We start from the raw sequence: 26,660 nt of genomic DNA, 5'->3' as shown, positions 1-26,660 counted from the left end.
AGATGTGCTTATCACATGCCTTACCATATGCAAACAAGGGGAAATAATTTACAATGGTCACAAAATTATAAGCATGAAAAGATAAATTGAATATTCAACTCAAAGTACTAGAATTTTATGTTGGCATTCGTTGTTGAGATGCATTTCCTTGAAATAATTGTAGCTGTGCTTTTATTTTTATTAGGAGTCAGACCTTTTGCTTGTCCTCACTGTGACAAGAAGTTCCGAACCTCAGGCCACAGGAAGACTCACATCGCTTCGCACTTTAAACACACAGAGTTGAGAAAGATGAGGCACCAGCGTAAACCCGCCAAGGTCCGCGTGGGCAAGGCCAGCGCTCCGGTCCCCGACATTCCTTTGCAGGAGCCGATCCTCATAACCGACGTAGGTAAGACGTGTGTCCCTGTGCTGCTGGCAGAGGGTGCAGGGTGTTAAGGTCTCAGGGTTAGTCGCAGGCTGGAGTCAGTGAAGTTCTTGTTAAGCGCTGTTGTGCCCCCGGGGCTGGGATGTCTCACTGTCAAAATTCAGGTCCTAGTTCTGTCTGACTCTGCTCACATTACGACCTTGCTTAAGAGAGAAATGATGTGTCCGTGAGGGTCTCATTGTGGGAGTTCTCACTGAAGGAAAATGTCTGCCTGAAGGGAACCCTCAAAGATGCACAGGCGTTCGTTATGAGAAGCCCGCAGTGCACGCTGCCACTCATCCCGGCGTCCCTGCCTGGTGTGTGATAGACTCAGGCTGCTTTATCTTTGAGCTTTCTGTTACAACAGCTGTAATCCTCAGGGTATATAATTGTTTAGAGCATAGAAACCGATCGACTGTCCATGGCCCGCTGGAACCCTTTGATGTCCTTGTCTGGTTTGGGGAGCCCACACTTGTTAACTGTGTGTAATCTTCACCACAGTCTGCAGGTTCTCAGTGCTTTGTGTTACTCCTCAAATGCAGAACAATCTGGAAAAGTCAAGACTGATTAAACGTTCATTTAGTGGCCCTGGAATTCTCCTTTATGCTGGAAGCTTACTCTCAAGTTACCAGTTCTCTCAGGCTGCATGGATCCAGTCAAACACCCATGGGTTTCCTGGCTTTAAGTGTGTAAATCCTTAGTCGAGTGAAAGTAGAATCCTGAGTCTCCAGACTTCTTTCCTGGATTCAAATGGGACACGTTTTGCTCACTGGCTTCAGATGCCTGCATCTTAGACCAGGTTAGAAGCGGACTTCTCCCTTAGTGAAGGCTGAGCAAGAGGCATGATGGGAAAGATTCGAAGAGGTGGCTTCACATTTTAAACTGGAAAACGTTGTGAATATTCATTGTCATGCTTAACTTCATTGTTATGGATACTTGTGTGTGTCTCTTCTCTCAGAGTCTGAGCTCCTTGGGGGCTATGAAGATGTGACTGTAACCAGCTTGGGGGACAGACTTGGTACAACATGACAGAGAGGGTTTCCGTGTAATCCGTTTGACTGTATTGGGAGATGAGATGTTCCAGTTCCGTCTGTTTACGGAAAACACAATATGTTTCATACTAAGACTGTCACTTTGCAAAGTGCAGAATGCGTGTCCCCCGCCCAAGTCCTCCTCTGGAGACCCCTGACGGGCTAAGTGTCTGTACTGCAGAGCGCTAGGGACGAAAGCCCCTGAGGTCCTCATCTTATTGACTGACTTAAGCCTGACTAGTTGGTAAGCTTTTGAACAGCTACCCCTCCCCTGCCAACCCCAGGCATTTCTTTTTTGGTGTGGGAAATGGCACAAGCAATATGTTTTCTTATTTGTGAAGTATCTTATTTTTTCCCCTGTGAAACAGGCTTTTACTTTCTAAAAATTACCTTATGGATTTCATTAATTTTACCTCCTTCTATGAATTTATATAACTAATTGCTTAACATTGTTTCAATTTCCTGTTTTTCTTTCATGTTGCTTTTGAGTGTATATCTTGTCTGATAAAACAGATAAAACTAGTTCCTCACATTTGTACAGTTCATTTTAGTTGTGTGAGGAGAATTTAAAAATTTCTTTGTTAGCATTTTTGTTGGAAACCATGCATTCCACTTAGTTCAATAAGAGCAACAAAGTGTCTTGTCAGATACTATTTGGAGTTCACCATTTTCATTAGCGATACTTTGATGCTAATAGTTACAGAGTAGCTGTGCTGGGTGTGTTACCAGCGGACCCTCTGCTGGAGCGTCTGAACTCTCCTTCCCCATGTTTAGTAATTATCAGAGGTGTCACTCTTTTCAGTTGCCATCTGGGAGAATATGCACATGAGTTCTGTGTTCTTTTCATAGAACCTAGCGTGGTTCCCTGAGCCCCGTAGATGCCCAGTGAAGGCTGACCGTAAGACTGAGTGAACGAGCTGGCTTTGAATTTGTGCGCGCTGCTCCTTCCGCCCTGAGTGTCTAGGCACCGAGAACAGGGGCCTTCATGTATTTGGTCGTATTTATGTGTCCTACTTTGCCGGTGCTGTGTTGGCTCAGGGCTGTGTCCATGACCATGGGACGGGTCCCAGTCTTAAGAAGCTGTGGTCACTGGGGTGGGGAAAAGAGACGAAAACAAGCAGTGACAGGTATTGAACTAGAGAAATGTCACAGCGTGGCAATGGGAAAGTGTGGGTTTGTTCAGAGAATAGTGAGCGCACAGGGTGTAGAGGGACAGCACAGCGCCGTGTGCATAGACGGGTGGCCATGTAGGCAGGTGGAGAGCGTGCCGGCCCGCGCGCGAGGGTCAGCCGAGCAGCTGCAGTCAGTATGTTCTGGAGAGGAGGCCATGGCGGGCTTTGACACAGGGTATCAGGATCGAGCTTCCGTCAGTGACGTGAGAAGGCAGAGTGGAACAGTCACTGGGGCCCCCGGGCCTCGCTGCCCGTGCCGGGCAGAGAGCGCGAGTGCGTCTGGGTTCACAGTTGGCCCTTCTACAGCGTCACTCTGTCTGTGTCAGGTTCGGTATGTCGGGGAAGGTGGTGGGGTGGACTGAATAACTGAAGTTTTTTCTTTTGAGCGGGAGAAAGGAGTTGTTAGGAAAAGCAAGGTGTCGCCATGAACCCTGAATGATGTTGGAGCTGCCCGGAAAGAATGTCTTGGCGTGGTGCAGCTACGGCCCAGCTTGTCCAGAGAACGTGTGAGATGGGGAAGGTTTGGCAGTGCTCAGGGTTTGTGCCATGTGCGTTCTGCATAGGTCACAGGGAGCGTGCTGGATTCTCTGAAAAATAAGCTCTGATGCCAGCAGCACGAAATGCAGGTCAATCAACTCCAGTCTAACATGTGAGCCACGTGACTCAGCAGAGTGTCTGAGGTCTCTTCACTTTGTCGTTGTTTTCCTGTTGTTTGACATGATGGCCAGTGTCAGTAGAAACGAGGCAGTAGGTATAAGAGACATTGGAGAAGTGGATGTCCAGGACTGGCAAACGGCAAACTTGAGGACACAGGGAGGGAAGTTCTCCAAGGTTCTGAGCATCTGCCCTGTGTGACTAGGAGAGCGTGTTCCATGTGTGCAACTGGGAGAGCTGGGAGGGAAAAGGTGGTTTAAGGCAAAGAATCGAACTTGACCTGGCTCTTAGGAAAAGTTAGAAGGCAATGCCTGTTAATCGTCATGGCATAAAGTGGTGGGACGGCGGAGGGAGGTGAGGGACTCTGGGGCGGCTGCCTTGTCGTGGAGGGAGGGGCACCAGCCAAGACAGAAGCCACGGTGTGTCTGCCTCTTTCTGTTCCAGCTGAACACTAAGTGATGCAAAAGGTTCAAGTGTACATTTGTCCTGAATTGCACATATCACTCAGTAGCTTGATCAAGGCATGTTTATTACATGGTCAACTAAGGGAATTCTTTATTTATCGAAATTATGTAAAACCTGAATTATTTAAGTTAAGTTGCTATTTAAGTTAGTAATTTGGCTATTTGCACATACCCCTTTAATAAAATTCCTGTGAAAGCACTGACTTTTTTTAGAATGAAAGATCATGTTAGAATCATTTCTGTTTTGAGTTTATTATAGTACCTAGTGTGCAGCTTTCATCCTGAACAAATAAGGGATTTAAAATCCCAATTATTAATAACTTAAATTTTGGATAAAGTTATGTAAATGCCATGCCAACAAATGCTCGTGTAGAAAGTAGACGTACAAATCCATTAAAATTGGCTCTAGAACGAAGGGAAGAGACCGGGACAAAGTAGATATTCCTTATGTTGGGAAAATGTTTATTTTATACTGACTTTATAAGTACTTCCCGATACGTACTCTTTAACTAGCCAGCTCCTGATACATTGAAGTAGTATTTAGTTACTACATTGGAATCTCTACTTGAACTCCTCGGAATTTTCGTCTTCTGGGAACAACAGACACCTTTTGACATTTAACTTTTTTAGTAGCACTGATAGTGAATTATTCCTGATTTTCTTTTGGTTTGTAGGTCTTATCCAGCCCATTCCAAGAAACCAGTTTTTTCAAAGTTATTTTCATAATAATTTTGTAAATGAAGCAGATAGACCATACAAGTGTTTTTACTGTCATCGTGCATATAAAAAATCTTGCCACCTTAAACAACACATCAGGTAAGGTACCATACATTCAGAGATGGAAATTTAGTATAATTACAATGATTTAGTGATCTGGTGACTTGTAGAAATATTAAAGATGATTAGTGTTAGCTTGTGGTATTTAAAATGTCACACTTGACCCCAAAATATTTATTGGTAATTTATATTTTTATTCTTTAGTGCCTGGACTAAAATATTTTACCCAGAAATGGCCACTCTTATTATATTTCAGTATTTGCAATTTCTAGGACATGCCAAAGAAGTGTTTGGTTAGTTTCATTAGATTTATATTCTTGAACAGTTTTACAAGGTATTTATCAGAGTGGAGGTTAATTCTTGGTGCTAACAACAGCAAACAAAGGAAGGAGAACCTTGACCCCAAGCGACAGTAAGGTACCATGAGCAGAGTGTGGAGCTTAGGGAAGCTGGCCTTCCCCTGTCTCAGTGGCGTGCTGGCGCTGGGACTCCAGGCAGGGCACGTGAACCCTGGCGTCCCAGGCGTTCTCCCTGGGAATACAGGGAGGGCCGCGTCTTTGCCACATAGCTTAAGGAAGTGATGATGGAGTGAAATGATGTATGAGGGTGCATTCTGAATTATAAAGATTATCAAAGTGTCAGAAGCTTGCTCATTTATTAAAATGTTTATTCTTTCTAGATCACACACAGGTGAAAAGCCCTTTAAATGTTCTCAGTGTGGAAGAGGCTTTGTTTCTGCAGGAGTGCTCAAAGCACACGTCCGAACGCACACTGGACTAAAATCTTTCAAGTGTCTGATATGTAACGGCGCTTTCACTACGGGTGGTAGCTTGCGGCGGCACATGGGCATCCACAACGACCTTCGTCCCTACATGTGTCCCTATTGCCAGAAAACATTTAAGACCTCGCTAAATTGCAAAAAGCACATGAAAACCCATAGGTAGGTATCGTTCTGATGGTCACTTTTTCATAATCCTCATAATTCCCACATGGTGGCGGAGAGTGTTTATAAGAAATAATTGTCTGATTCCTATATTACTTGTAGCTTAAGGTGTGTGGGCTAAAGAAACGTCTGTATCAGAGTCGTAAAGGTCTGTTGAGAACCACAGACATTTTCTATTTTTTATTTTTATTTTTTAATAGAATACTGAAGTGTAGTCTATATTGGGCTTAAATGCTTTAAAGCTCTCTTTTAAAACTGATAGTCAATAGTAGATGGAATGCTAAATGGGTTGTATCTAGTATAATTAGGTAGTAAAGATTTCAAAAGAGAAAACCGTAGTCACCCTGTGATTTCTAGGCATAGCGTTAGTGCATCTGAATGGTAAGCTCTCTGTTGTAGACTTGAAAGGACATGTGTATTAGCTCTCACAGAAATCCATCTTCAAAGAGGACGTACAGTTTCACATGGTTAACATGCTCTCTCACGTCTGAATGGAGGTGGCGCTCAGAGTTGTTGCAGGCACACATTGCTGACTCAGAGGGTATTTCCGTGAAGCCCCAGAATTCCATATTGGAATGGAAAGCCTGGATGAGGTGACCCCTCCTAGGAGACTTTGAAAATGGGAGTCACTAGGTCTACCATACAAGAAGATTATACCTTCTGCCTTAGAACATTCACTTGGGGACAGCGTTTTAACCCAGACGTCTCTGCCTGGACACCACCTCCAACACCAAACCCCAGACGTTGGAAGACGTTAACTGTGAGAAATAGTGGTCTTGCTATGACCCACGGGATGCCCACGCACACAGGACAGAGTTGACTTTCCTGACTGTGGCGCAGTTGGTTACTTAGTCGAGAAGTCTGACTGCTTCTTGAGACCATCTAGGGAATAGGGTGTGGGTGGTGTCAATAGAGGGGACTCCTGCCAGTGCTGCCCAGCTCTGCGTTACCGCATTTTGGGGAGGAAATCCCAGACTTCACGTGCATTCAGGGAAGAGAACTTGCTGGGTGCACAGAGGCTCAGGAGAGCGGCCCTGCTCGCTGGGGCAGGGAGCCTGATGTGCCCCATGCGGGTGGAGCTGGGCGCCCTCTTGCTCAGCGCCAGGGAAAGCTCTGCCAGGCAGCCTTTACGGCCGTTTTGTGGTGGGCTGCGGCGTCCAGGTGTGAGGCCCCATCTATGGGCCACATGGCTGCTGGTATCATTTCCGGGAAGTAGGCCAGCTGCTTTTAGCTGGGTCACTTCTATTAGGTGGAGTGTCACGTCGGCCACCGCTTGTCATGGGTCATGCTCAGGCACAGGTGCCAGTTACTTTAGGAGATGAACGTATGACTTTGAGGTGACAGTCTACAGGCTAGTAGGTCTGTCATATTGCGGAGCTGGGTGTTTCTCTCATAGGTTCTGTGTACTTTGAACCTACCTGCAAGCACACAGTAGGTCCAGTGTTTCATCCCTTTGTTTGAAGTGTTTCCCAACACTTCCTAAAATACCATAGCACTTATACTGAAAACAGGTATAAAAGGTTACTAGAGTGAAAGTCATTGGAGAAAAAACCCAGCAAACACAGAAAACGAGCCCCACATTATCCTGCAAGACGCCTTTGTCCCCCTTTGGGGAGCAGCGGAGAAGACGCGTCACTATACAGGCCATGACAGTGATCTGTGACAGTGCCTCTTCTCATTCCTGCTGTTTTTCAATCATATTTTTGTTCCCCCTTCCTCACCGAAACTAGTTGAGGAGAGTCTATTTCTGATAACCACAATATGAAGAGATTTTGTTTGGAGCTAAGAATGCAGCTCTAGTTGGCAGATTGATAAGATTCTGGAATCAGCCACATGGTAGAACTTGTGTGGTCTGCCCATGATGTCTCGTGGGGCCACTCACTCAGACCTCAGATACCGTGCAGCGTGGTAATCAGATCATTGAGCTATTTTGTTAAATTCTTTGATTTATTACTGAATTCGTTGTTCATTTTTCTCTTTAAAAGATAAATTGTTGACCTTGATGAAAATGTACGGGACAGACTCTCTATAGTAAAAGCAACATTAACATGAATGACGATCTTGCAGAAAATCAGAGTGGCCGTGTGCCTGCTGGTCTGTGTCCTGTTACACAGCGGACTGTCGGTCACATACGACGTGTGCACCCCAGGCTGAGAGACAGCAGGTTATGGGACTTTGTCCCCTGCCAGGGCCCCACATCCGTTTGTGATTACATTAAAGTTTGTCTCTACGGGCACTGTCTCGTTTCATACAGTTCTTTTTCTTAAATTAACTCACCGCAGAACTGGAGTAGGGACAGTTTTACTTTGAAGCAGGCGGCATCTTTTGTATTTTTTTAACTTAGAAATTCTGGTGTGTGTTGTTCTTCGTCCTCCATTTGCTGCCTTTGTGTCGCTGTAATCAGAGCACGAAGGCAGCGCAATGTCTTCAGAATTGGTAACAGATCTAATGTGACTTCAAAATGGGGACATTTAAAATAAAAATGTTGCTTAACAATGTGTTATTACTGTATAGTAAGAGTGTTACGAGGAATGAGTTACAACTTGACAGCAGCGTTCCGTGCTGCTGCTGGTCCTCAGCACCTAACCCGAGGAATTGCCCTTGGTTGCTTTGAAGATACGAGCTTGCGCAGCAGCTGCAGCAGCATCCGCAGGCCGCCGCGATGGACGACAGCACCGGGGGCCAGCAGGGCGTGTCCGTGTCCACGCAGGTGCCAGTGGACATGGGCAGCCCGGAGCTGCAGCAGACGGCTGACGCCGTGACGGCAAACCCCGCAGCCATGCTGGACCTGGAGCCGCAGCACGTCGTGGGGACAGAAGACACGGGGCTCGGCCAGCCGTTGACAGACCCACCTCTGGAAGCAGATGAAGGTACATGTTTCCGGAGTTTTAACTTCTAGAACGCTCCATACAGTGCTGCAGCCCTTCCTACTCACGCCAGTCCCTGCTGCTGTCCTGGTTTCTGACTCTGAGTCGCACTGTGTGCTCTGCATGTACTGAGAGAGCATGTGGTGTGCATATGGGGTTAGAGAAATACGACCTTTTCCTTGGCCTGCTTTTATCCCTTCCTGTGTTGCGAACGCCCTTCATTATCCTTGCGTGTGCGTCCGTGAGGCCGTGGCGTTCTAGCCCAGCCACTCAGACTGTCGCCTACAGGCCTGCAGCGCGTGTAGGGCCTCGTCCAGCACACTGCTTCCTTCTTCCGTATGGAGACTTGCTACAAAGAAAGGCAGCACCGCTGTGGGCAGTGAGCTGAGTGACGCAGCCGACCTGCGTCGGCTTGGCCGCGAGTCTCGTCCGTGCCTGCTAGCAGCTCGCCGCCTGTGTGCTGGGCTGTTCTGTAGCTGCCCCTGGCGCGTTTGGTCAGGAGCGGGATTCTGTGGTTTTTGCCCTCTCTGATACGTGGAACAGTGCTCATCTGAAAGGTTTTAAATAGTTGCTGAACATAACTGCATTTAGCATGTTGCTTTATAAAAGAACATTGAAGTTTTCGGATAAACTGAAGTGATATTCTGCAAGTACAAAGGTAATGCCTTCACCGTATGTCATATATGTAAAAAGTGCCTTCCCACCGTCCCTTCAAAAGAAGGAAGACAATTGTTGAAAATTCTCTGAAGTACCCTTTGGACAGATTGGTAGATTGGAAATAACCTGCACATTTATGAGTCTCCCCACTTTCTGCGTTCTTGTCTTCAGATAGGTTTGTGGCTGCACAGCACGCACTCCCGGGGCACATGGAGCAGTTTGACGATCAGGCCCCCCCACAGCAGTCCTTCGAACCGGCTGGCTTGTCTCAGGGTCAGTGGGGGGTCCCAGGTGGGGTTGTTGTGAGCTCTGCCTGAGATATTTCTTTTAGGCCCTTCTGAAATTTATGGTTTCAAACCAAATAACTCTTTGCATGAGAGAGAGAGTGTGTGAGAGAGACAGAGGAGGGGAGAGGGGAAGAGGAAGAGAGAGCTTTATTTTGTGGTGTCATTTTCTGGAAAGCCGCCTTAAAAACCACTCTGTGTGTACTTTCTAGCCAAGAAAAGGGATTGAGTAGAAATTGGGATGTCGGGGTAGCTGGGTGTTTGTGGCTAGTCCGTAAGCCTGCAATACAAGGGTGTGTGCTGAGCACAGCCGTCTGCCTGCCTGTTGGCAGAGCATTTTAGAGCCTGCTCATGAGAACCAATCCTAATGCTAACTCAGAAAGTAGACATGCCCCTTTACACGTCTTTTTATATAAAACCAGCTTGTTTTTTGGCCCATTTATGTGTCTTGAATATTTTTTGTGGCCCTCACATTTCTCTCAGGTTTTACGGTGGCAGATGCGTACAGTCAGCAGACCCCGTTCCCACCTGTCCAGCAGCTGCAAGACTCCAGCACACTGGAGTCTCAGGCGCTGTCCACGAGCTTCCAGCAGCAGGACCTGCTGCATGTGCCGGGCTCCGAGCCCATTGCTGTCGTGAGTACCTCCACAGGGACGCTTGTCCTCACTCGGCAAGCGGCTCTGTCACTCTTCACTGTCGGCACTGAGACTTGGCCCGCTTACGAGGCCTTGGTAACTTCTTATAACTTGAAGATTATTGCATCCCCTGTGAAAACTTCAATGTGTAGCATATAGGGCTTTCTTTATCCCTAAAAGCATTTAATTCTACTTAAGGATTTTATTACCATGACGTGGCTTTACCTTTTGGTTAAGTGTCAGGACGGTCAGTAGAGTATTATGTAATAACATGTGAAAGATACTGTGTTGCTTTAGTCATAAAACCAAGCATTTTTATTGTGTGGGATCTTAAAAGAAATGTGTTAGAATGAAAATACAATGAATGCTTACATCTTAAAAATAAATGTTTAAATGCATAATTTTAAAATTTGATCTGTCAACTTGAAGACGTATTTTGGTTTTAATTTTTCCATTTTTGGAAAATTTTCAATAGTTACGACAATGATTGGCCAATCAATTGTTCTGTTGCTTTAAATGCCACTGTTGGTAGCTTTGCCCAGTGGTAGGCCTGGGGCTGGTGGGACTGTTCCCCGTAGGCATGCTACTGCCTGGGACGGAGAACGCACTCTCCTCTCCCTGGTGGTTTTGTCAGGCACAAGCAGACTTAATTTTTTCAGAATGTAGGACATTTACTCTCAGTAAGAGACAAGCACATGAAAGACTAATCTCTTATTAGGATAAATAACAAAAATATGGAAAGGTCGGTTTCATGCTTGATTAAACTTTGTAGTAAAGTAAGTTAATAGGAAATAAAATAAACATCTATTTAATAAAATCACTGCAAATGATTTTTCTTATTCATCTGGCCCAGTTGATTACAGTGAACTACTTGGGGAGTCTTCCTTTTGAATCTCTATTTGTAAATGTTATTGTCTTTGGTTGTTAGTTGTTCTGTATTCATTCATAGATAGTCAAGTAGTCTGCTTTATACTTCTGTTAAATTTCAGACAACTCCTCTGATTCAAGAGTCGTCCCAAGAGGAACTGGCTCTGCCGGCGCCACGTTCCCAGTTCCTGGAGGACAGCGAGGACCAGAGCCGGCGCTCTTACAGGTACGGAGAGCCCTGCACAGCCAGCTTGACGAGCAGCGGCTCACAGGACAGAGCCGTGCCTTTCCCGTGACAGGGCTTTGCGGGGTGATGCTCCCAAAACTCTGAAGTGGGTTTCACTGTCATCCCCACTATATAAATGAAAGATCTGATACAGAAGAGACTAACTTGCTAAAATTTCTACAGCTGATGAGTGACAGGGCCAAGATTTGGGTGCAGCAGCTTCTCTTTGGCCTGCACCTTTAAGCTGCTCTGCTGTAGCTTCCTGCTACCAGTGTCAGGCATCGTTGTGTTTTCAGAAATCATTTCAGTTTACATTGTGCCTTTTGTCCAAGTTTATTCTATTCTTTATATGTAACAACCTGTGTGCCAGGGTACAACGTGATTGTAGAGTTTCTTAAATTCATTCGTCTGCTCATTCTCCACCCATCCATCCACCTACCCATCCACCCATCCATCCATCCATCCATCACTCATCTGCCCGTCCATCCACCCACCCATCCACTCATCCACCTACCCACCCACTCACCCATCCATCCATCCATCCACCCACCACCCACCCGTCCACCCACCCATCCTTCCAGCACTGTATGTGTGTGTGCTGAGTGCCCTCCAGGGACCACGTACTGCTCTGGACGCCAGGAATACCCTGGTGAGAAGAACAGACAGGGCTTGCCCCAGCTCATTCTGGGACATGGGCATTTACAGTGAATACAGTACATGTGTTTCTATACAGTTACATATGAGTATGTACATAATAACAAAATGAGTATTGTCTTTATAGAGACAGTCTAGGGTTTATAATATCTTAATAATTTTGTTACTTGTTTAAAATACTGTTTAAACTTTAGTGATTTTTCCAGAGCCATTTAACCAAAAAATAAAAATAAAAAAATGCCTCCTTACTGTATAGTTACTCTTAAAGAATACATGAGCTACCTTACCTCAACTGAGTGGTTTTAATTAAATTTTTTGAAAATGGATAAGTTTTGCTAATATGAAGCACATAGTTTTTCAGAGGCCAAGTAACTCCTTGGTTTTATTGTCATAGGATTTGTTTTGCAACAAGATCTCGACTGTCTTGAACCAGTGTTCTTATATGTTAGGGTCTCGGCCTTCAGAAGTGTGTTATCCTGAGGTCTGCATGAATTTGCAAATTCAAACCTGTACTAGAGAAGAGGTTCATAATTGGGGGTGGTCTGTGGACTCTGAGGGGATCACACAGAATTTCTGGGACTCTCCCAGTGTTTGAGTCACACTTTTGTTAGTTCAACGAGTATTTGTTTGCTTATGTTTAATTTGGGATTTTGTGTTGGTAGTTTAAGTGAGATTCACGTTTCCTGATGAATCCTTTGTGACATTTCCTGGGGCAGTTGGGCTTCTAGCCTCGTACCATTCATTCATTCATTCATTCAACACTTATTGAGAATGTGTTCTGTGCCAAGCACTAGGGCAAATCAGGAAAAAACCCTCAGTCTTCATGGCGTTGACAGTCTAGTGGGAAAAGATGGTAAGCAGAGTACTGAGCGACTGCACAGTGGGTCAGTGTTGCTGCAGACCATGTGTTAGTGGCTGGGAAGGCAGCTGCTGCCGTCAGCGGCCTGATCGTCAATTCTGGATTTGTTTAGAAGGTAGAACCTACAGGAGTTCTTACAGGTAACGATCTGACAGAAAGAGAAGAGTTCGGAGTGGCCACTGGATAAGCTAGAAAGATAGGATTGCCCTCCCTGGAAAAGGGAAGAGCCTCGGGGGAGCCGCTTTTTGTGTCAATATCAAGAGCTGGTGTTGTGCCGTTAGGGTTGCTGTTTGAGAATACGGGCAGTTAGTTATACCAGATTGGCATTCAGGGGAGGGGTTCAGGCTGGAAGGACACATCTGGAGGTTATCAGTCAATAGACTGATCTATAAAGCCCCGGGTGCATGTCTATAAAAAAGAGAAGGGGCTCATAGATCACACCTTGGGCACTCCACTCTGTGGTAAGCGAGGTGGGTGGACCAGCTGCGAGAGAGACGGCCATGTGCACATGCGCTTTGGTGAGGAGGGGACACGTAGCTTTCACTGGCTTCTCACGGAGGTCAGCGCTCCTGCCCCAAAACGTTCAAAACATGGCACTTGTAATTTTATGGCGTTAGTACTTTTCATATTACTTTTTGTCCCGTAAGTATGACAAAAGTGGGGACTAGCCAGGTTCTCTGGAGATGTGACTCCTGGGCAAACTGAGACTCGACACATTACCTGATCTCTTTCAAGGAACACACCTCCTGGCATGGAGGTTCTCTGTAGTGGCCTTGCCCTAAGTGTTAGCTCCTGTAATTTGGGTTGCTGAACACGTTGGAAGAATAACTGGTCAATACAGCAGGCAGGTGTAACGCCTGGGGAGAGAAGAAATGGCATTTCACAGGCAGAGGGGTCCCATCTCAGTGCGGCCAGAGCGTGGTCCCCATGGTGAGAGAGTTTGGCAGGGGCCCAGCAGTGAGTCTGGAAGGTCTAATCTCAAACTGCTCCCCGATGGTGGCTGTTTGCCTACAGTGCTGCCAGTGCCATTTTAATGGATAGATGTGACGATTCGGAACAGTTTGCTTTCCTAATTAGAGAACCTTTTTCAGCAAATGTCAGATGGTTTGGTGGAACTTAGTTCCACCAAATAGATGATTTTCTTCTGTTGCCATGTGGACAGAATCAGTCCCATTTCATTTGCAGAATTATGTGTGTAAAACGAGCTGGTGACGCTGCTTGCTTGCTTTTCTGTATTTACTAGATGACCTACTAAATCACACCTGCATGTCAGAGGGCCGTTCCAACCTGTGTTTATCTTTAGTCGCCTTGACTTTAGTGTGGACCCCAGAGGAGTCAGCCCATCTGCTCGTAGCTGGTCTCAGGGAGTTTATGCTTCAGAGCTTCACTGACTTCCGACCACAGATTGAAACTTGGAAATGGAAAAAATGGAACTATAATGGAATAAGCTTTCTACGTCTTTTTTTTTTTTTTTTTTTACTTTTTAATATGTGAATAGGACTTTTGAAATTTGTAACTATTTTCTTCCCTAAAGTAATTTTAATGTATTCGGAAACATTAATATTTGCATATTTATAGATTCTGAAGCATGCATATTTATAGATGCAAAATAGCTCCAGTAAAATCTGTTTTGTAAACTATGTTATAAACCAGAAGAGCATATGAATTGGCATTTCTAGGTGTCTAGACTCAGGAGTGATTCTGACCCTGAAGCAAAGGAGGCGTTCGCAGTGTCTTACTGACTTAGAAGACAGCAGCACTTAGTACATTTTCTTCTTGTTATGTTTAAAGAAAGAGTTCCTGCTGAATCAAATGTTATGCCTGCTGGGGAATTACTATAGGACTTACTCGTTTTGAAATAATAAACTATGTTTAACACTACTCTGAGCAGAATTTGCTCTAACCAATTATTATTGCTAATACGAGGTATGATCAAAAAATACGGTGAATGTTTAAATTAAAAAACATTATTACAGTAAAAGACACATTGCCATTAATCCCCCTCAAAATACTCCCCCTTGCTTCGAACACGCTTATCCCATCATTCTAGCCACTTTCTGAAGCAGCTGTGGAAGTCCTCTTTTGTGAGTATCTTTAGTTGCGCTGTCGTGGCTGCCTTCATGTCCTGACTCATTTTGACTTTGGGGAAGAGCCAGATGTTGCACAGTGCCAGATCTGGTAAATAAGGTGGGTAAGGACACACCATAATGTTTTTATAATATTTGATACAAATTACCATATGCCAGAAGTGATGTGTGACACAGAGCATTGTCATGATGGAGGATGATTTACAGCACATTGTAAAACACACCTCTCAATGGTAGCTCACACCCAACTGACTGCACCAAACAAGTTGAAACTTGTCACACACTGTTACTCAGGTTCGACACACCAATTCCTGTATTGAAGATCCCTGCTGTTCCGTTGGATGACACGCGGTAACAGCATTCACCGTATTTTTTTTATTGCACCTTATATTTAATACTTTTTTAAATGTTGGAGAGCACATGCAGTTTCTAGAATAGTGATTGTTTCATGATTGTGGGTAGAGATTGTTTGCTTCTCTTCCATTCTGAGATGTCACATCTATAGTTGCACTGTGAATTCACGTGGTCTGTGCCCTCCCCATGTGTTTCCAGGTGTGACTATTGCAACAAGGGCTTTAAGAAGTCTAGCCACCTGAAGCAGCACGTGCGGTCACACACAGGGGAGAAGCCGTACAAGTGCAAGCTCTGCGGGCGAGGCTTCGTCTCCTCCGGGGTCCTCAAGTCCCACGAGAAGACACACACAGGTCATTGTCCGCCTTGCACTGCAGACTGTAGTTCTCAGTATGGCCAGGGAGGCATGCAGCCATCGCCACTGCCCAGTTCTAGGACACTCATCACACCCAAAGGACGCTGTGCCTGTCAGCGGTCACTCCCCATCTCCCCTCGGTGCCCCAGCCCCGGGCAACCACTGATGTCTCTATCTCTATGGACGTGCCTGTTCCGGATTTCACAGAAATGAAATCACAACCCGTGGCCTTTGTCACTGGCTTCTTTCACTCGGCGCTGTCCAGGGTTCAGCCATGCGATCGCCTGGATCAGAACTTCATTCATTTTATAGCCCAACGGTTTTCCACTGTGGGGTGGCCCACGTTATATTTATCCATCCATCCATCAGTTGGGCATTTGAGTTGCTTCCATTTTTTGGCTCTTAGAATAGCCCTGCTGTGAACATCTGCACACAAGTCTTTGTGTGGATGTGTGTCTTCATTTCTCTACCTAGGAGTGCAGTGGCGTGGTCCTGGGGGAGCCCTGTGTAAACCTTGAGTTGACCAGACTCTTTTCCACAGTGGCTGCACCGTGTCCCTGGTCCCCCAGCAGTGTAAGAGGGTTCCGTTTCATCTGCTCGTCTATGCTTATCCCTGTCGTTTTTGTTAGGACTGTCCTTGGGAGTGTGAAGTGGTATCTAATCATGGATTTAATTGGGTTCTCTAATGACAAATGCTGTTGAGCATTGTTTCATGAAGTTAGTGAGAAATTCTGTTCTAATCTTGTGCTGTTTGCAGTTAGATTGTTTATATTCTCATTATTTAGCTGTAAAAGTTATTAAATATATTTATGAGATATATAATTTGCAATTAAATAGTTTAAATATATCATTTTTATGTGTTTAATACATGTAATATACCTGCTTAATATTATATTAATAACACACTTGTTTAATGTCGCTACACGTTTTGTATGAAGCGTTGAGAACCAAGGTGTGCTGCTCAAGAACTCACACACACAACGAGGAGAGGCTTTGGGGACTAGTGCATGAGTGGGCGGTGGGGCAGTGGGTTGAATGGTGAGAGCAGGTTCCATGCTTCGAAGGCCCCGCCAAGCGGCAGCGTTACCTGTAGCAGAGAGAAGCCATGTTGGACTTTTCCAGGGAGCAGTGGCTTGATCAGCTTTTCCTTTAGAAAGTCAAGGTGACCATTCTGTGAAGAAAAGACAGAGGATGGAAGAAAACACTGTTTCTAGCTTGCTTCTCTGTCATCAGTCCAGTAGAAAGAGGGTCTTTGTGTCAGAAAATAAAGCTGCTCAGAGGCATCATAGGCTGTTCCTTGGGGCCTAATCTGTCATTTGCTACGGGAATGTGAAAAAACGATGGGTTTGAAAAAAATATTTCTAGGGTCGAATCCACAAACGTTGCCTGGTTAAATGTAAAAGACTGCAGGGCAAAGAGCTTGCCACTCATGAGAGAGCTGCCGTGGGACTGTAGTACACGGATGTAGTAAGACACGCTGTCAGTCTCCGTGTCCTGACAGTGATCCGCTCCTAACACCAGGCGGCCGCAGCGAGGAAACAGCCCTTAATCTTGTGGCTTATTGAACGTATCTTTGTCTGCTTTTGACAACGTGATTCTAAGGTAACGAAGTCCGTGTTCTGCCTTGTTTCCATTGTCGCAGGAGTGAAGGCGTTCAGCTGCAGTGTTTGCAGTGCTTCATTTACGACCAATGGCAGCCTCACCAGGCACATGGCGACGCACTTGAGCCTGAAGCCTTACAAGTGTCCATTCTGTGAGCAGGGCTTCCGGACCACCGTCCACTGTAAAAAGCACATGAAGAGGCACCAGACGGTCCCCTCCGCGGGATCAGCGACTGGAGAGGCAGACGGGGGAGGAGGTACAGTCCGTTTGGGGCTGACACTCACTTAGTGATAAGTTACTGTGCAAATCGCCTTTAAAATTAATTGATTTTGTTTTCTGATTGTGAAAACAATGCGTGCTATTTGTAGAGCAGAGTCACAGAGGCCGGAAGAGTGCTCCTCATGTCCCTGTCCCCACACCCCAGAACGCCAGCCTCTGCTGTGACACAGCGCACCCCCTTGCACGCGCGCCCCTGGTGCAGACGGAGGGCTCAGCTTCTTCCTACAGAGGAGACCGGCCGTTTGCTCTCGGCACGGCCGCGGTCCATTTAATCCCTCTTCCCAGAGTGTGTTACAGACGTAGTTGACATTGTGAAATGCGGGTCTGCGTCAGTTCAAAGGGCTCCATGGGATTGTCTTATTTTATTACATCACTTCTGTTGCTGGACGTGGAGCTTTCCTCCACGTGTGCACTGTAAGGAACAGCGGTGCCGGAGTGCTTTCGTGCTCCGAAGACCTGCGCTCACCACTTACATTAGCTCATTTCATTGGACGGAACACTAGGTAGTGTAATCTCACCTTGGACATGAGACAGCCAGACATCTGGTAAGCGGATGGGCCGAATTCCCACAGCAAGGGACGTGGAAAATCTGAGAGTGTTCTTTTGTGCGTATGCTTTTGTATGTAGCAGATGATTTCTTTTTAGGAAATTCCACAGTGACTCACAGTGCTGGGAACGTGCAGTGTTCATTTTCACACGTGACGCCAGTGCACAGCACTCAGTGTTTAACCGGTGTCAGTCCGCACACAGCGTGAGCCATGCTGGTTTGGGACACGTGTCACAGGGCCGGACAACTCTCTGGGCCGTGGCAGCGCCACACTCGCTGTCCATGGGGTGACCGTGAGCGTGGGGGGTGTGCTCACCATGGTCAGTCGCTGTCCCTCCCTGATGGCTTACTCCCAGTATGCATGTCTGTGCTGCTGGATCCAGGGCAGCGGACTGGTCTCTTATGTTTTGGGGGATACGCCTTTAAAATGTGCCTGACCTCCCTTAAGATGACAAAAACTGACTTCTCCATTAGGACAGCTGTTCCCCCTGTTTCTTCAGTAGATAATTCGGAGTATTGATGCATCTGATGTGTTGTACGTAGTCAATAGCTCCAAGTTTTCAATTGATAGTACCTAATAAAGCCTTTATATCGATTTCTTAAAAATTAGGTTTTTTGTAAATTTTATTAAATTAATCTGGGTGGCATCGGTTATAAAAATTACATAGGTTTAAAGCATACAATTCTATATGATGAGGATTTGACACATCATCTGTGTATTGCATTGGGTTCACCACCCAGAGTAAAATCTCCTTCCGTTTATTAGTTTCCATTTTGTTGTTGTTATGTAATTTAATGTAGTATAAAAAGAAAATAAATATCTCTTTTTCTTACAATGAATTAAAAAATATAGGCCGTCCACATATTATTTCTAGAGCCCTATAGCTTGCAGAGTGTTAACTGATCGGTAGATGAAAATGACCTCTGAGTGTCATACGGCTGTTCCTTCTGATCAGTTAATAAGGCAGGTGATGCCCTCAGGTCAGTGCTGCCAGACGGGGCCTGGGCGTCCGGAGGCTTCGCCACGTGCTACGTGCCCGTGACACACGACTTCATGTCCTGGAGTTCTGCTTTGGGTCATTGAGAACAAAAGCCTCATGGGAATCTCCTGTCCATAGAAAAGCAGTCACCGATTTCTAGAAACTGATCCTTTCACCTAAACCTAGAGTCATGTGCTGGAGACTGGAGTCCTTCCCATTTCCTGCGACAGGAAGCCCACCTGGCCTGACACCGCCATCTTGTTTGTAGCTTCTGTTTACTGTGCTCCATTTTACGGTCCTTTTTTCCTTCATGACTTTGGCTGTTTTGATTGTATTCTTGGTTACTTTCAGGTGTTTAATGCAATTATCTCCATACTTACCGATGTTATCAGGCCACCATCTATAACCTGTGGCCCCCAGATCTTGCCAGTTTATTGCCATATGTGGAATTTCAAGTTCATCCTATTTTCTTTTTCTGGGAGTCTCTCCTCCACGACTCCTGCTCACACATCCTTCCCTCAGCCCCTCTCTTTCCTTCATTTCCCTCTTTCCTGTCGCTGTCACCTTTTTCTCATGTATTCTAGGAGAAATTGTCCGGTTCTTTTTTTAATTCACGAATTTGGTTGTAGCCATCGTACATTTTGCTCTTTAATATTTCTGTTGAGGTTTTTTAAAAATTATTTCAGCCATCTGTGCAATAAGACCTGCTCCCAGCCAAGCTTACCTTCCTCCTGTTACATCTTAATAGGACCTTATTCTTGTATTTAATCATGTAAATATATCCTCGTGTTTCAGTAACAGAATACATAAACATAGATATAAAGTTGTTTTCTTCTTTAAGTCTTTTTACTCGGGGTCTGTTTGCTAAGTTAGAGATTTGCTCTCCTCTTTTGTGCTGCTGATTTTCTTTATTTGATAATTCATTTCTTGTCTGTATCAATAAACAGATGTGTGTATTTATGAACATGTTGGCTTGTGTGGACACTGACAATTTCAGAGCTCACTGCAGGGTTCACAGCTGTGGGAAGAAGCCACTCTTTCGTCACAGTGTCGCTGTGTCAGTGCCCAGTCCCCGATGTCCCCTAAAGTGCATCCTTCCCTGGCCTGTGTTCTTGCCAGCAGCCCAGCTAGTTTCTCAGTAGAACAGTGGTGGGAAAATCCCTTTACCGTCTCAGAGGTAGCTCCATTGAGTTAAGGAATTTTCGCCTTGCACACTGGTTCATTGTAACTTCCTTGTTCTGTTAGAACGTAATTGTTGATGAGGATTTGACCCTTTTCTTTAGATATATGTATGGAGGAAGAGGAAGACAATTCTGAAAGAAATGCGTCCAGAAAGGCCCGTCCCGAAGTCATCACTTTCACTGAGGAGGAGACGGCACAGTTGGCCAAGATCCCGCCGCAGGAAAGCGCCACCGTGTCGGAGCGCGTCCTGGTGCAGTCGGCCGCCGAGAAGGACCGCATCAGCGAGGTGAAGGACCGGCAGGCGGAGCTGGAGGCCGAGCCCAAGCACCCCAACTGCTGCTCCTACTGCCCCAAGAGCTTCAAGAAGCCCAGCGACCTGGTCAGGTGGGCACGGCCGCCTCACCCGCGGGCACCGGCACTCGTCTGGTGCCATCTTCTCACGTCCTTGCAGCAAGGGGGCCATTTCGGAGCCTAGAGCTAATTCAGTGGTGATTCTTTCTTGAGCTACAGCTTTAAGCTGGTACAAATGTCGAGGCTGCCTTTTTAGCTCATTCGGAGTGTAAGTTAGAAAGTGCTTTTCCTGTAGTTGCTTGTGCTTGTTTCTCGTGATATGGTGTTAGGGAAACATAGGCGCTTAGTTATTCCTTGAGGATGACATGGTGTCACGCTCTGTGGGCGGGCAGGGCAGCCGCGGGCACCCTCCCCACAGGACGCTGCCTGATGACTAGGGAGGGCACACACAGAACGAGTCCCAGCCACCAAACGGCAGTGATTGGCGTGATGTGGAGTCGCGCAGCAGGTGACGAAGTAGAAACCAGGCCACATGGCAAATGGTAGGAATGCTGTGCCTGGAGAAAAGGAGCCCGAAGCCTCACCCTCTCTCAGCATTTGAAGGGTGCTGTGTACAAGGGGCACTTGGGTGTTGCTTAGGAGACAGGACGCATAGTGAAGCGTCGAGGGCGACTTAGTGAAATGCAGACGTATTAAGACTGAGGCTTGTAATGACAGAGCAGGCTGTTTTGCTGTCCTCTTCTTCCATAGAACATTCCACATGAGGTGGAGGGAGTGCAGGGGCGGGGAGCGGCTGGGTGGGAAGTGCCATCTGGGAGCACAGGCGGTGACACTGGCCCTTGCCTTCTACCCCAGAGGGAGGGGAGGCAGGTCAGGGAGGGGGACCCTGAGCTGGGTGAGGGGGGCTCAGAGAGCAGATTGCTGGGCCCCAGCAGCACCTCTCAGCGGGTCAGGAGGACGTTAACCTGAGGAGGGGTCAGCGAGTTTTGATGAAAGCACTTGATGCTTTGTACGTAGGAGTCCGGCCTGGTAAGCTGTCACATGTGGCCAAGAGGAACTGGTAAGCGGCTGGTAGGAGAGTCAGGGTCAGTGGGTGAGGCAGAGATGGGGGTGCCGGGCAGGGGTGCCAGTGTGGAGGTGTTGGGCCCACACACCCCTTCAAATGCCTGTGGCTGGGGTGGAGGAGTAGCCCATAGAGACAGGATGGAGGAAGCAAGGTGACGCGAGGTCCTCAGAACGTGCCACCACGTCTGCCTCACAGGATGAAAAGGGCCCGAGAAGAGAGTGTCAGCAGTCGGCCTGCTGATTCATCTTCTCGTTCTGTCCTTCATTCAATGATTGTCCGAGGCTCAGCCTCCCCTGTGAAGTACCGGCCAAAGTCACGACGAAGCGAAGCCAAACAGAACTCAGCCCAGAGGCTTTAAGTGGAGCTCGAGCTGCCCCCACAGGCGACCACTGTCAGCGCTTGTCACGTCAGCATACATCCTGGAGTTGTGTTTAATCACATAGCATTGGGTGTGAGACATCTTGCTATGTCAGTACCTGCAGAGCTGTTCCAGCCTTTTCAGTGGCCACACAGTTGGGCTGCGTGCTCACACCACAGCTTAGGTCACCAGACCCTATGTGGCCATTATTTCAGGTTCATTCCTAGGTTCTCGTGTGCACCTGCAAGTATTAGCTGTCACTGCTGAGACACTGCCAGCCAGCCACCGGGCAGAGTGGGCCGTCTGTGTCCTCGGGCTATGGAGGCCTGTCCCAGCCCACCAGCCAACAGTGTCATCAGACTGACAGGGGGAAGCCATCTTGTCATTTCAGTTTGCTCTTCTGACTTCTAGTTGTCAGGGTGGGCGAATGACTCCCAAGGCTCTGGCTGTGCCTGTGCCCGTCGCTGGGCCGCACCCGCACTGCCCGTTTCCCCCGATGGTTCTGGTCTTAGTGCTGATTTCTGTGAGCTCTTTGGTTTTTAAGGAACGTGGTCCTGTTTTCATTGGTCTTGCATATATTTTTGCTGTCTTTTGGATTTGTTTATGGTATTTTCTGTATAGAGTGAAGCTTAAAAGTTTTGTTTGAACTGTTATTCACTACGTAGTAATGCAGAGCTTATTTATATGGACATTTACAAATGTCAAACCATGAAGTGGTTTGTGTTTGTGTATAAACTTGAAAAGAAACATACTTACTTGCCAACGCTCTCTGGCCAGGCATGTCCGCATCCACACCGGAGAGAAGCCGTATAAATGTGACGAATGTGGGAAGAGTTTCACTGTCAAGTCCACCCTAGACTGCCACGTGAAGACTCACACAGGTAAGGGGCCCGCCTTCTCCCAGGGCACCTCGCGGCAGCGTTCCATATGTGCTCCTTCGTCGTTTGCATAGAAAGTGTAAAAATCAGGAACTCCGAAACAATAGCTATGAAAGGGTTTTGGTTCCGACGTGGGGAAAATGGTGTGTATAATACTAAGAAAAAGGGACTAGGTCTCAAAGGGGGGTTCTAGGGTGTGTTCTTCCTCAAACTTAAATAACCTTTGTTCAAAACGTCACCTCTGAGTCTCATTTAGGCCAAAGAGATTTGGTTTGTTGAGGTTGTGTAAAAACTGGGGATTTAGCAAATCTGATGACGGTTCTCAGGTTGTAATTCTGTTCATGTGTTGGGAACATCTGATAAAGGGAAAAATTCACATACAGTTTCCATGGCCATTTTATCTTCTCCATCTGATTCAGGGACAAAGGGTAATTGTCCTGATTAACACAGATGGAACCTTTGCTTCTCGCTTCTGCGGTGTCTCCACACGGCTCTGGCTGGAGTCCTGGACCCTGCCTCTGAGGCTGTGGTTCCTCGTGTGAAGACGGGCTGATGACAGTTCCTCCCTCCCCACTGGGGGTTAAGTCCTTTAGACACGCAGCCCAGTGGGCTCTCAGTAAACATTAGACTTGCCATGATTCGTACGATTACAACTATCCAACTAGTTTATAGTCTTAGTTTTTGGTTATAAGAATTAACCGAAAGCATACAAATGGAATTTCACACTTTTCTATAAAGCCCTATGACTCTTTTCTGATGGGTTAATATTTTGAACTGAGTAAACAGATATGCCTCCTCTGTGGACAGTTTTTCTGTTGTTCCGTTAGCTGCTGGGTGTCTGTCCCTCCTGGGACTTGCTGTGAGCTGCCAAGGATCAGGACTGGCCCACCAGTCCCTGCGACCCCACGTCCAGGGCACTGACTCCACAGGGCGGCAGCAATATTCCTGGGCCTGGCGCACGCATGCCGGGTCCCCATGGGGGCTCCCTGCACACTTAGGAACGGGGGGCAGAGTCTGTGGAAGACACATCCCCCGGCCACCGCCATCCTGGAGTCACCAGTGGTCTCGGGGCCCGAGCATTATGGGACAATGGGACTTTGTCGTCCAGTGTGTGTTCCAGCCTGCCCGTCCCTGTTCACAGTGAGTGTCGGTTTCTGGGAGCAGGGGGCACACAGGCCAGGACATGTTCTGCTCCTGAGATGCCCCAGGGCAGCTCAGTGCTCGTTCCAGGGCTCTGGGTACGCCTGTGTGGCCTCGTGAGAGAGAACCCGGGTCCTAGGAGCTGGCCTATAATGGTGGAACCATGGGTGTGCAGCCCAGAGCTCGTGCTCCAAGGGAGCTCCTGCCTGTGCTGGCGTCTCAGGTGCCCCCTGTATACAAGGGGAAGTGAAGGGATGAGGCTGAGTCAGAGAAGGGCAGTGCTGAGATCTGAGGCATTGTCACACTGCCCGGCGCTCTGCTCCACTCAGACTGCAGTGTGACGCACTGGTGTAGAGATTGTGGACACTAAGTGTGGCTGAGAGACCGACCTCCCAGTGAAACGTGCTGAGCTCGCGTTTTCGTTGCGCAGCAGCCCCCTGGCCCGTCCGCAGCCGCCCGCAGGACGGAGGGCCTCTCGGGGCACTTGGGCCACGGGCTCAGCGTCGACAGTGGTGGGCACGTAACGGTGAGTCTTGGCCTTTTCACAGGGCAGAAGCTCTTCAGCTGTCACGTCTGCAGCAACACCTTTTCTACAAAGGGAAGCCTGAAAGTGCACATGCGCTTGCATACGGGAGCGAAGCCTTTCAAGTGTCCGCATTGTGAGTTACGGTTCCGCACATCTGGGCGAAGGAAGACGCACATGCAGTTTCATTACAAACCGGACCCGAAGAAAGCCAGAAAGCCTGTGCCCCGCAGCCCGTCGGAAGCGCTCCCGCCCGCCAGCCTGCTCAGCCCATCGCCCACTGACCCCAGCGTGTTCGTCATGAACAACTCGGTTCTCACGGGCCAGTTTGACCCGAGTTTGCTCCAGCAGGGACTGGTGAGCCAGGCTGTGCTCCCTGCCTCCATGTCAGGTGAGCGCCCGTGTGGTGAGCGGGCAGGGGACGCGCCCCGAGAGAGCCCACACTGCTTTGCCGCTGCTTCTGTGACCCCTCGCGGGATGCAAGCCCAGAGCACTGTTATTTGTTGTTCAAAGTGTTGGCTAAGCAGTGGAATCTCTGTGAGCCTCGCTCTGATGTGTTCAAAACAAATGGGCTTGTTTTGGGATGATTAAATCAGGTAAGGTGTGTGTGTGTTGTAAAGTAAATGCTAGATCATGTTGATTTGATGTATGGGGCTTGGGTATTTTAAAAATCCCTGTTTACAAGTGAGTGTTTTCTGCTTACGAAGCGCTTCTGCTCTCGTTCATTGCTGTTCTTTTCCCGTGCAGCTGGCGGTGACTGGACAGTGTCTCTGACCGAAGGGAGCCTTGCCGCCCTAGAAGGCATCCAGCTACAGCTGGCTGCTAACTTGGTCGGGCCGAATGTTCAGATCTCTGGGATCGACGCCTCGAGCATCAATAACATCACCTTACAGGTGTGACACCTGCCCTGTTTCTGTGCTTTCATGTGGCCTGACTCACAGTGAGTATGACATGTTCCTTACAAGTATCCACATTGCTTTTCAGATTGATCCGACTATTCTGCAGCAAACGTTACAGCAGACCAACTTGGTGACTCAGCAGCTGACAGGGGAGCCGGGCTTGGCCCCACAGAGCAGCTCTCTGCAGACATCGGACAGCACGGGCCCAGCCAGTGTCGTCATCCAGCCCATCTCTGGCCTGTCCTTGCAGCCCACAGCAGCGTCGGCCAATCTGACCATCGGCCCGCTGTCTGAGCAGGATTCCGTGCTGACCAGCAGCAGCGGGGGTAAGAGCCAGTCCCTCGGCCAGCGGGGACAGCCTCGTGCTCCAGGTCCCACGCAGACTTGGTCTTGGGAGCTGTGATGCCAGTTCTCTCTAGAAAGCTCAGCAAATAACAGTGCTAAGGCGGTGTTTCTTCAGTCTGTGCACGTAAATCACAACCCTCGTGGAATTGCTTTGGTCCTGTGGGCCTCCTCTCTCAACATAAGGCCTCCTTACCTTTTTCGATGAAGGCATTAGAGATGACTGATATTTTGTTTTGAATTTTCTTTCTGAAAATAACAGTTTTGCTGAAATATTTTTAATATAAAAAGGAGGAAATTATTGTTTTGTTTCCTAACGTTGACCAGGGACTCAAGACCTCTCTCAGGTGATGACATCGCAAGGCCTCGTGTCCACCTCCGGTGGCCCCCACGAGATCACCCTGACCATTAACAACTCGAGTCTCAGCCAGGTCTTGGCACAAGCTGCTGGGCCCACCGTCTCCTCCTCGGGGTCCCCACAGGAAATCACCCTGACTATCTCCGGTCAGTCATGTCCCATCATGCCCCCTGGTAGACGTTCTCTCACTGGCGGTCTGAGTGTCTTACTTGTGTCTTGTTCTGCTCACTGGCCTTTGATAGAGCCAGAGCTCAGGAAGTGTTTGTCGTTCAGGGGAGAAATTCAAGTGTAGTGAGAGTCATGTCACCATGCACATCTGATCCCAGGAATTAAAAGTGATGGTCCCTCACGTTGCTTCTAGTTTGAGCCAGTGATTTTTCTCACATATTTTTTGTTTGGCAAAGAGCAGAAAAACCGTAGCTTCACAATTCTTGCTTCGCTCCATGAAGCTGAAGGAGTAGAGCTGGTATCAACTGTCTTCTGACATTATAGACGGTCCCCTCGCCTGGTCTATGCACAACCCTCCTCAGGTTGTGGAGGAAAATGGTAACTGTGGCAGAACACTGGGAAGTAGAGAGCTGGGTAAGAACCATGCTGTGGCCGTGTGGGTCCCTTGAGCTTGGCGGATGAACCCACGTATCCGGCACCCAGCCGACAGGTTCCCTGATTCCATTGCCATATTCAACTCTCAGGTTTTCCTCTGTGTCATTAATTTCACAGTATGTTCTGCTCTGTCAGCTCAGCACATGTCACAGTGTGCTCTGCCCGCGTGTTCTTAGCTGTGAACACTTCATGCTAACCGCCGTTTTTAAATTTAGCAACAATTCTTACGGCTCTCACTCTGCAGCAGGTACGAGTCTCGTAACGTTTACAAACACTAACTCCTTTAATGGTAATTCATTTTAGCCTCATAACAACCCCATAAGAAA

General features: G+C 47.5%; 1 protein-coding gene across 4 annotated transcripts in view; it reads left to right on the top strand.

The window, feature by feature from the left end:
- ZNF236 (zinc finger protein 236) overlaps positions 1 to 26,660 on the top strand; it is an 88,890-nt gene that overhangs the window by 43,102 nt on the left and 19,128 nt on the right. For all 4 annotated transcript variants that reach the window (XM_074339816.1, XM_074339817.1, XM_019715556.2 and 1 more), the window contains exons 11-25: positions 185 to 388; positions 4,399 to 4,540; positions 5,181 to 5,441; positions 8,061 to 8,314; positions 9,140 to 9,241; positions 9,736 to 9,887; positions 10,877 to 10,980; positions 15,133 to 15,284; positions 16,929 to 17,144; positions 19,978 to 20,260; positions 22,369 to 22,472; positions 24,158 to 24,523; positions 24,880 to 25,025; positions 25,117 to 25,357; positions 25,701 to 25,877. In XM_074339816.1, the coding sequence (XP_074195917.1) occupies positions 185 to 388; positions 4,399 to 4,540; positions 5,181 to 5,441; positions 8,061 to 8,314; positions 9,140 to 9,241; positions 9,736 to 9,887; positions 10,877 to 10,980; positions 15,133 to 15,284; positions 16,929 to 17,144; positions 19,978 to 20,260; positions 22,369 to 22,472; positions 24,158 to 24,523; positions 24,880 to 25,025; positions 25,117 to 25,357; positions 25,701 to 25,877 (2,904 nt within the window). The remainder of the gene's footprint in view (positions 1 to 184; positions 389 to 4,398; positions 4,541 to 5,180; positions 5,442 to 8,060; positions 8,315 to 9,139; positions 9,242 to 9,735; positions 9,888 to 10,876; positions 10,981 to 15,132; positions 15,285 to 16,928; positions 17,145 to 19,977; positions 20,261 to 22,368; positions 22,473 to 24,157; positions 24,524 to 24,879; positions 25,026 to 25,116; positions 25,358 to 25,700; positions 25,878 to 26,660) is intronic.

Source organism: Rhinolophus sinicus, linkage group LG09, assembly GCF_036562045.2.
Source record: "Rhinolophus sinicus isolate RSC01 linkage group LG09, ASM3656204v1, whole genome shotgun sequence".
Lineage (NCBI taxonomy): Eukaryota > Metazoa > Chordata > Mammalia > Chiroptera > Rhinolophidae > Rhinolophus > Rhinolophus sinicus.
Note: the sequence above shows the minus strand (reverse complement) of the source record. Positions and strands in the feature narration are given on the sequence as shown.